Source organism: Bombus vosnesenskii, unplaced genomic scaffold, assembly GCF_011952255.1.
Source record: "Bombus vosnesenskii isolate JDL3184/JDL3185 unplaced genomic scaffold, Bvos_JDL3184-5_v1.1 scf7180000016274, whole genome shotgun sequence".
In the NCBI taxonomy this organism is placed as follows: domain Eukaryota; kingdom Metazoa; phylum Arthropoda; class Insecta; order Hymenoptera; family Apidae; genus Bombus; species Bombus vosnesenskii.
Genome location: NW_022884343.1, coordinates 237177 through 247431, shown reverse-complemented (window position 1 = coordinate 247431; position 10255 = coordinate 237177). Strand labels below are relative to the sequence as shown.

General features: G+C 33.3%; 3 protein-coding genes across 5 annotated transcripts; all 3 read left to right on the top strand.

Annotated features, from left to right (window-relative positions):
• Nucleotides 1-495: 495 nt before the first annotated feature.
• Nucleotides 496-2594, top strand: LOC117242597 (glucoside xylosyltransferase 1). Of its 2 annotated transcripts, XM_033509410.1 has the most exons (3): nt 496-1337; nt 1418-1671; nt 1786-2594. In XM_033509410.1, the coding sequence occupies exons 1-3, from the start codon at nt 897-899 to the stop codon at nt 2069-2071; spliced, it is 981 nt and encodes a 326-aa protein (XP_033365301.1). In that variant the 5' UTR covers nt 496-896; the 3' UTR covers nt 2072-2594. The 2 variants fall into 2 exon arrangements, with proteins under 2 accessions (XP_033365301.1, XP_033365300.1); XM_033509409.1 differs by having other exon boundaries at nt 498-1337; nt 1418-2594.
• A 103-nt stretch (nt 2595-2697) lies between these two features.
• Nucleotides 2698-7294, top strand: LOC117242599 (PDZ domain-containing protein GIPC3). Of its 2 annotated transcripts, none has more exons than XM_033509411.1 (6): nt 2698-3104; nt 4739-5061; nt 5997-6093; nt 6215-6597; nt 6683-6764; nt 6909-7294. In XM_033509411.1, the coding sequence occupies exons 2-6, from the start codon at nt 4747-4749 to the stop codon at nt 7064-7066; spliced, it is 1035 nt and encodes a 344-aa protein (XP_033365302.1). In that variant the 5' UTR covers nt 2698-3104; nt 4739-4746; the 3' UTR covers nt 7067-7294. The 2 variants fall into 2 exon arrangements, with proteins under 2 accessions (XP_033365302.1, XP_033365303.1); XM_033509412.1 differs by lacking the exon at nt 2698-3104 and adding an exon at nt 4076-4096.
• Nucleotides 7295-7671: 377 nt separating this feature from the next.
• On the top strand, nt 7672-10242 carry LOC117242594 (probable succinyl-CoA:3-ketoacid coenzyme A transferase, mitochondrial). The gene is made up of 7 exons (XM_033509403.1): nt 7672-7831; nt 8116-8496; nt 8572-8997; nt 9071-9179; nt 9280-9496; nt 9565-9776; nt 9837-10242. The coding sequence occupies exons 1-7, from the start codon at nt 7742-7744 to the stop codon at nt 10025-10027; spliced, it is 1626 nt and encodes a 541-aa protein (XP_033365294.1). The 5' UTR covers nt 7672-7741; the 3' UTR covers nt 10028-10242.
• The last annotated feature ends 13 nt before the right edge of the window (nt 10243-10255 follow it).

Sequence of the window (10255 nt, the reverse complement as noted above, 5' to 3'; positions counted from 1 at the left end):
ACAACATATATATGTATATGTTTTAAAATCATAAGGACCTTATCTATCCATATATATATATATATATATTGTTTTTAAAATCAAATTTGTATAAAAAAACTTTCTTATTTTTGAATCGCTGTACATTTGTAATATATTATTAAACTAATATACTGACACACATGCACACGCGTGCACGCGGATCTGTATGTATTTGTAAAATATCCACAACTAATTCGCGCATTTTTGATCCTATCAATTAAATGTATATCCTGCCTAATTATTATATGTTAAGAAATGTTGAAAGACTTGATTAAGAAAGATGAAAAATATATATGCTTGAAATATTATCAGTGTCTTTTTTAATAAACATTCTTCAGAAGTTCAACAATATTTATAATTATCTAGTAATAAAAAAAATGTGCACTAATTAAAATATAGTTAAAACTATTTCTTTAGTTTAGAGATATTTTGATCTATATCGTTTATAATGATTCACTACCAGTCCGAAAATGTAATTCAATCGTGGGAGTGTGGGAGTCAAAAACTGGTTCTGTTGTTAAGATGGATCACACTAATCGATATTTTCGAAAGCTGAGGAGCACGGATACTCCTACCATTAAAATCTACTTTTATACCATATAAAGCAACAATTATTACATTCCAAAGATAATCAACAATTTTTTAACAATTTTATGTAAATAATATCTCTATACATCTAAACTATTCAGTTCCTACTTGTTAGTTATGGTAGGTCTACAGTGAGGTTATAAACATAATGATCGTCTAAGCATATTTATCGGAATGATAAACAATACGAAAGAACATGAAAACAATAAGTTTTTTCACGATAATTTCCACCGACCGTAATACAGCAAAAATTCGGCGGACTACGTGAAATTCAAATAAGTACAACGATGAAATCTGTGTACAAATTGTTTTTCCTGTGCCTTATCTTCATCGTATTGATAATACTGCTTAATTTAACAAATTTCTCTAACAAAATCTACGATGCATCCACCAAAGAAGCTGTCGTGTCTACTACTGTTAAAAAGCTTCAACCACCATCAATAACAGGAGAAGTAACAATCTGTGTGGTAGTCTGTGGAGACAGAGTGGATGAAGCGTTAACTATGCTCAAATCTGCCCTAGTCTTTACATGTAGATCCTTACAGTTCATTATTCTGGCAGAAACCAGCCTAATTCCTGCCTTTAATGAGAAGTTAGCAGAATGGAAGCTTTTATCAAACAAAACATTTGATTTCGTTGTCAAACCTATTACATTCCCCGAAGGCAGTGATGCAGCTATGTGGAAGAAGCTGTTCAAGCCTTGTGCAGCTCAAAGATTATTTCTCCCGGTAATTCCATAAAAATCTAATTAACTAACAAAAAAATATTATATGTATTAATATTTAAATGTATGGTTTACTTATTACAGTCAGTGCTAAATGATATAGATGCTGTCCTCTACGTAGATACAGACACGTTATTCTTAGCTCCACCAGAAAAAATCTGGGATGAGTTTAAGAAGATGAATTCTAGCCAACTAGCAGCTCTGAGTCCAGAACATGAAGATCCTAACACAGGATGGTACAACAGATTTGCCAAACATCCCTATTATGGAAAGCTCGGTGTGAATTCTGGAGTGATGTTAATGAATCTGACCAGAATGAGAGAATTCAGATGGATAGAGTATGTGATACCCATTCACAAGGAATATAAATTGAAGATAACATGGGGAGATCAAGATATAATAAATATTATATTCCATTACCATCCTGAGAAACTGTATGTCTACTCTTGCAGATATAATTATAGGCCTGACCATTGTATGTACATGCCTGTCTGCACAAAAGCAGAGAAAGAAGGTGCTCTGGTCCTACATGGTTCTAGGGGCACTTTTCATTCTCAAAAGCAACCTCCTTTCAGAGCGATTTACAGAGCCATGCAAGAGTACCAATTGAATACAGATCCCTACGATTATTTATTGGTGCCAATGAGAAACTATTTAGCTTTGGAGCATAAGTCAAACTGTGGTAAAGTGTGGGAAGTGTTTATTACTCAGCCTGAGTCACACTTAGGGCAACAATAATATTTAAGCATTTCTTCTATATACAAAGAATAATTAATATAATACTTTCTCTTCGTCCTGCTACTGAAACAAATTTGGAACTTGTACACAATATTTAATATACAGTATAGTATAAACAATTCTATTCATGCACAGACTGATTATGTTCTATAGTGCATTCTGATTTTATTCGTTAACAAATGCGCTGTGATTGTTACTGTCTAACGTAAAAAAAGGAAAAGAACTATGTTATTACAATTATTAGCTAAGATCATTTCGACAATACTCTTTGAATATAGCTTTGGATCAAAGTTTTAAAATTACTTTGTATACTTAAAACTCGACGTAAATTACTTTTACGAAAACTACCGTCGTTAAACGAGATGTATATCGTTCAGAAACTTTTTACAAAAATTTTATACAATTGCATTGCCACCAATGCAGAAGCGTTTTGTATACTTGACTATAATTATTTTGTTATTCCGTAATATACGTTTTTGTGATACTTCTCTTATACGGAATAAAAGGAATCATTCAAACTTAACAGAGTGCCATTCTACCATCGAATGAAGTCACCATAACGCGCTTTAGCAGGCTGACTCTCTGAAGAGAGGGGGTCATAACGCTGAAAGGGTCCGGGATAAGGGAGCTGCAGTGCGGAGGTACGCTTCTACGAGTTACGACCGTTCGCATGAAATCGCGTTTTCTTCGATTCTCTGCTGCAAAACTCTTCAATCTCAATTAAACATTCGTTTAACTTACTTGGAAGATCCCGGCGAAAGACTATCCATAAACAAGAAACTCTAAAACGAAAAGGAGGAGGAGAATGGTACTTGTAATTCACGATGAAGCACGACGATCGCGCAGTCAGTAAATCAGTGTCTTGATAACGATTACACTTGCATTGATAAAATAAAAGTAGATCATAAACCAGTAAAAAGTCAACCGTGAGACGGTACACGTCAGACATGAAGAACTTTTGTGTTTCTTTTCCACGTTGATTTCCATTTATGTCCGCACGGTAACGTCATTTTCTACTCCGTCCACAACTAAGGTAAGAGATCTTATGGCTGTTTGAAGAGGAATGTTCATTTTTAATCTTTCATGCATGAAACATGGGATACAAAATACAATTGGGTAGACTGATTCTTATATAAGTGACTAATCGAGCAAATGACACTTGAGTGAAGTTAATAATTGTGTGAACAGTAACACAAGTCAACGATCCGTTAAAGCAGTATCATCTTCCAGTGGTTCTCTTGTCTCATAGATCAGGGTCACTATCGCGTTACCACATTCTTATAGTATTCTTAATTTTGCTATCTAAAAGTTATAATCTAAAATTGTCTTGAGACCAAAAAGTTAGGAGAGTTGTTTTTTTAAAATTAATCTTCTCATACCGATTAGCGAAGTTCTTATTGACATTTGCATTGCGTTGAACGTTCACGTCATCGAGTTATGAAATTTTTTATCGCCTGAGCATTTGTTAAAACAAACAACACTTGTTTTCTCGTTATCGTTGACATTAGTCACGCCTGAATAATTCTATTGAATCGCTTTTAGAAATTTCTTTTTCTTTCCTTATAAATGATTGTTGTCTTCTAATTCGTTTATTCATTACATTTTTATCCATCTTTTTACATTTTATCCATTTCTGCCATACATATACATATTCTCCATCGTAAAATCTTGTTCATGAAAAATATCAATAGTCAGAAAAAACCACTTAACAATGTGATTAAAAAGATTAAAAAAGAATTATCCGGAAGAGGGGTAAAGGAGTATAAGTCATGCATACTGCATGTCAGCAGTAGACAAAAGAAAAAGAATCTTTTTGGAAAAACTGAACGCGTTAGCCTCGTCCCTTACATACCTATTATATTCCTACACGTGTGTGCTTTACATTCATCCAGAAATTTATCGAAGTACAGTGAAGATAAATAAAAATATTATCTCGGCGATGGCTTGATTTGGGGATTACGCAATAAATATAGAAACTTTGGGGTTTGATATCTCGACTTCGATATCGCTAGGCTTCCGTAAAATGTAATTACTTGTACGTTGTATTCTTCTTAACACGTAGCTAAAATTTGAAGAAATTCTTGAGAAATTCATTTTCTCGGAGAAATACCTTAAAGTGTAATTTTAGATCAGGTATTAGGTTTCGGACGTGAAAGTTGATAATATGTTATTCTATTTCGTTCCATTGGACTTACAAAATACGCGTTATACTCGGTTTAGAAATATTTTTCTTTTTTTTGAAAATTATAGTTATTTATGTGGCCAAACGGTATTTGTAACAATTAAGACGTTTTACAACAATAACTTGATTTACGCAAAGACTAGAAACATGGAACAATAATGTAGAATATGTTAACGTATTTGCACTGTTTTATACAAAATTTTACTTATATTCTTTTGTCGGTCTGCCATTATAAAATTATAAAATATTTAACGTAAATTGGATAAAAAGATATAAAAGTAAGAAACGGAAACACTAACAAATTTTCATTGTACTTTATACAAAGATTTTAATTAAATTTCATTAATAAAGGTATGGTGTAAAAATGTTGTTGTAAAAGAAAATAAAAGCAAAATTCGTTGTTCACTTAAGAGACATTAAATTCCACTTAAATCAAAGCTCTGAAGAAAAGACTCGAACAAAACAGAAATGTTCCTGTTCCACAGAAGTAAGCATGTCGTTGTTCAAGGCGCGTGCCGCCCCCAGGTCCCCTACGTCGGAGAAGGTTCTGAACGGTGGATCTCATTACCATAATCATCATAATCAACCAAATGGTAACGAGAACGATCAGGAAAGGTCTGAAGGGACTCATAATCAACAACAAAATGGTAACCAAGAGCAAAGGCGGTCTTCTAAAGTACATAAGCCTCCTCTAGTCTTCTACTGTCAACTGGCTCATGGAAGTCCAACAGGATTGATATCGGGATTCAATAACGTACGAGAACTTTACCAGAAAATAGCGGATTGCTATGATATACCGATGGAAGAAGTGAGTCTCCTGTTATTTGGTCCTTTATGCTGATTGTATGATAGAAATAATTTATTTGGTACTTTAGGTAATAGTAGGTGGGTTGTAAAGGAGACTTGTGTTTTGTTGCTTCTGTGTATTAATTAATAATCCATTTTTATAAGAATTTTCTGCGCGGAATTATTCAAGAATTATTTCTTGCAATTTATGACAGTAATTCCGATGGATAAATAAAAATCTTTAAATATTTATTTAAAAATTTTCTTCGTCATTTGTTGCTACTGTAGTAGAAACATAGCTCCAAAAATTCTTCCTGTGATTTATTTATTCAGTCATGGTGCACAAATAACACGGCTCTTCGTAGGGTGAATATCCCGGATACAGGAAACATCGGTTCCGGGCTGTGGCCTCTGGCCGACCTGGCGGATACCAGGGCTAAGTGTAGCTTTCCGTGTAATAACAGGTTGTAAAAGGCCAGTAGCAGCATTTATTAGCCAAGCTGGCCAAGCTGCATATGTAGTGGGTCGTTCAAATCGGGGACAGTATTAAACCGACTTCTATAACACCGTTTAAGAACCCTGGTGAAAGTTAACTTGCAGTTAATCGCATTTAAGACATAATTCGCGAAACTTCTAACAATATGCAAATGATGAAAGGAATTAACCATATAGATATTAATGCAGTTAGATTTAGATTTCCATTAAAAATGACAACTGTCTTTATTTTTATTCAAACTAAAATAATTTAACCACTTTCAATTATTTTTTACTATTACTTTGTTCTTGTTTTACTTTTTGCTACATATAATGTAAAGTACTGGCATATGAAAGGAGAAACGAATGTAGTGGGGAGGAAGTTGCTTTGATGATCTGGAATAATAATAATATACCTTTGATAAATCTTCCGCGTCTACCATAAAATATACAAAAATTATTATACATCTTTTATTATTTCAGATCCTCTTTTGTACGCTGAATACTCACAAAATAAAAATGAGCGAGTTGTTGGGAGGCCAGATAGGAGTAGGTGACTTTATATTTGCACACAGAAAAGGTAAAATTATAAATTTTGAATCATCGACTGTTTTATCATTGCCGAGAACAAATATTAAATTGTTTAAATATTACTTTTTGTCTAACCCCGCTTCAACTATTACTAATTTCACTTTTTTTAGGGAGACGTAAAGAGATAGAATTGGTGAAAACGAATGACTCCCTCGGATTAACCATAACCGACAACGGTACAGGGTACGCCTTCATAAAGCGCATCAAAGAAGACTCGGTAATCGATAGGATAAAAGTGATCGAGATTGGAGATCACTTGGAAAAAATCAACTCCACCAGTCTAGTTGGCAAACGTCATTTCGAAGTGGCAAAGGTGCTGAAAGAGATCCCTAAGGGAGACACATTCACGCTAAGGCTCGTGGAACCATTGAAAAATGGTTTTGCCAACATTGGTCCACGAGTTGATACGAAGAAAGGAAAAAAATCCGGTTATGGAACTGGAAAGGAAACCCTCAGGTTTAAAGCTGATGGAAGTGCACAGATTATAGAAAAGGTAATTAATTATCAATGAAAAAAGAATAAATTATAACATAGATACTTACAAAATATTCATTTCTTCTTTGGTTGTTGATTAATAGGTGGATGATGCTGCCACTATAGCCATAGAGAAGATCAATGTGATCCTAGAGAGCTTCATGGGCATCTATGACACGGAATTAGGTATATAGAACCATTCAATAATGTATTACAAATTTACAAGTGTATTACAAAGCGTGATACATTTATAAATTTTTTATTATTACAATATGTCTTAGAAATATCGTTTTTCTAAGTAATGTTTGTTGGATTTTCTTCTTTAAATAGCTACACAAATTTGGGAGCTTGCAGAGGACAAGCGCAACAGTAGTGAATTTGCAGAAGCAATCGATAATTCAGACTTAGAGGCTTTCGGATTTACGGATGACTTCGTCATTGAGTTATGGGGCGCTGTGACTGATGCCAGAGCTGGAAGACATCGATGATGTCGACGATTATGCCAATTAATAGAACCAAACAAAGAAAGAGCCAAGAGGAACCCCTTTCTATTATTAGCAGCTTAAAATTTGTGCCGTAAAAATGTGGCATGCAGATAACAATTGAATTGTAAATTAATTGTAGTAGTTAACGCTTAAAATTTGTACAATTTATATTATAAATTTATACATATTTAAAATTATACAAAATAAAATAATAAATAAACTTGAAAAAATTATATATATCTTTTATTATAAAAATAAAATAATAGGATAAATAAAGAAATCCAAAGATTTGAACAAACACCGAATCATTTGGCAGTTCATTTGTATCATTTGCCAACTATAATGCTAAATAATACAGAGATAAGACAAATAAAACAGGAAGGAATAAGTAGTAGATAAGTAAGAGATAAAGCTTAAGAAATTATTACAAAATCATTTTGAATGATGTGTGATATATGGTAATTCCTTCCTTCAGAAATACAGAATGCTTTATCTCGTCAAAATTGTGATCTTTGCATATTCTTGTTATTTGAATCCGAGCCAATAAAAATCAACCAATGACAATCAGAGAAACATGTTATCATGTTATCTATGAAGTTAGTGTCAAATACTAGTGTACTGTTGATTTAACATTCTGCAAGATTTAACTTGCGTTGGGAGTACATTTTTATTTGGAAAATGATTTTTGCTATAAGTAGAGTCGGCTGTATATTTTTTCGTGCTAACACGAGATCTAAAAATAATTACAAAAATGTGAAATTGTCAAGAGTATGTAATATTAATATAAAAATATACCGACTAACCTGTACGACCTGTACATTTCTTATTAGATGATTTATATTTTTAATTGTAATATTAATTGTATTTAGTGTGAAATAAATTTTGTTATAAATTTTGTGATATATTTTAATGCTAAGTAACTTTCACTCTTTTAATTTCTATATATACAAAACTGCATCATTTATTCATAAAAAAGTTCATATATTTGTTATATTTATTATACTCTTCTTTTTTAAGTTAAATAAAAATGGAATAACATTTCTCTTTGCCAGATATGCACAGTAAATTTTTCCACAAAAGCTAACATCCCTCAGCTGGAGGAAGAGGTACCAAAGTTAAGATCACCGGTAGGAGATGGAAAGGTATTCAAAAGTGTGGACGAAGCTATATCGGACATGCCAGATGGAGCTAAGCTTCTGGTTGGTGGATTTGGACTTTGTGGAATTCCTGAAAACTTAATTGCAGCAGTGTTGAAACGAGGTGTCAAAGATTTAACTGTTGTTTCAAATAATGCAGGAGTCGAAGACTTTGGATTAGGTATACTTTTAAAAGAATGTAGGATTAAGAGAATGATTGCTTCCTATGTTGGTGAAAACCATGAATTTGAGAAACAGTACCTCAGTGGTAAATTGGAAGTTGAATTAACTCCACAGGTAAATATTAGTAATAAAAAAATTTTCAATTAAATTACAACAAAAAAATTACGCAATAATACTTCCAATATATAGGGTACACTGGCAGAACGTATTCGAGCAGGAGGAGCTGGTATTCCAGCCTTCTACACTCCCACAGCATGTGGAACAATAATTGAAGAAGGTAACGTCATTGTGAAATATGATGAAAATGGGAATGCAGAAATATCTGGAGAGCCAAGGGATGTAGCACAGTTCAATGGAAAAAACTATGTCTTGGAAACTGCTATCACAGGAGATTTTGCTCTTATAAAGGCTTGGAAAGCAGACAAAGCTGGAAATTTAGTTTTTCGAAAAACAGCCAGGAATTTCAACCCAGTGATGTGTAAAGCAGCTAAAATTGCTATTGTGGAAGTAGAAGAAATTGTAGAAACTGGTCAATTGGACCCCGATCACGTTCATTTGCCTGGAATTTTTGTGGACAGGATCGTCAAAGGCCCATCATACGAGAAACGCGTGGAAGTGCGTACATATTCTTGTCAATATAAATATTTCAATAATTTGAAAAATTACTAAAACTTTTTGTCTCTATTAGAAACGATATACGAAGCAAAATATGAAACCCAAAAAAATAACACCAGCAAGTAAAGCAAGAGATAGAATTATCAGACGAGCTGCGCTCGAATTCAAAGACGGCATGTATGGTGAGGGATTTAAAAAATTACAAATATTTTCAATTAAAACACTTAAATAAGTTTAAAAAGTTTCTTTCTGAAAAACCTTTACTAAATACACTTCTTATAGCTAATCTGGGAATTGGAATACCCATGCTGGCTTGCAATTACATTCCCAAAAATATAAAAGTAATATTGCAATCTGAGAATGGTATTCTTGGCATGGGTCCATTCCCAGACGAATCAGAACTTGATCCAGACTTAATAAACGCTGGGAAAGAAACAGTTACAGTCGTTCCAGGAGCCTCTTTCTTCAGCAGCGACGAAAGTTTCGCAATGATTCGAGGGTACTTATAGAAAAGATTGAATATTAAATAGTTTTTTGGTAAAAGATAGTACATTTGAATTTTTTCAGGGGTCACGTCAATTTGACGATGCTCGGTGGAATGCAGGTATCAGAGAATGGAGATCTGGCTAACTGGATGATTCCAGGAACTATGGTGAAAGGAATGGGAGGTGCAATGGATTTGGTTTCTGCGGAGAGCACAAAAGTGGTGATTACTATGGAACATAAAGCTAGAGATGGAAGTCCAAAGATTGTGAAAAATTGCACCTTACCTGTCACAGGTAATTTTTACATTTTAATTCTTCGTAAGATAGAAATAGTTACTCATCTTTTAATTCCAGGTCAACAATGTGTAGACTTAATAATCACGGATATGGCTGTATTTGAAGTAGTCCATGGAGAAGGATTGAAATTGATTGAAATTGCACCAAACATTGATGTCAGTGATATTATTAGCTCCACAGGTTGTGAATTTTCGGTGGCTGACGATCTTAAAGAAATGGGACAAGTGGATTTGGAAGATTGTCAGTAAATACAAGTTCCTACACATTTTTAATTATAAAAAATGAATATGAAAAAAGTTTGCTTCGTCTAAATTCCAACAAAACGAAAATAATGCTTAAAATTCTTATTTTCTAATTGTAAAATTACAAAGTCGTACCTTTATCTCTAAGAACTGTAAAGTTTAGTTATAAATGTAATATAAGTGCGCTGTTTCATGCAATATAGTATTTAGTTTTCAACGTGGGTAATGTAATTT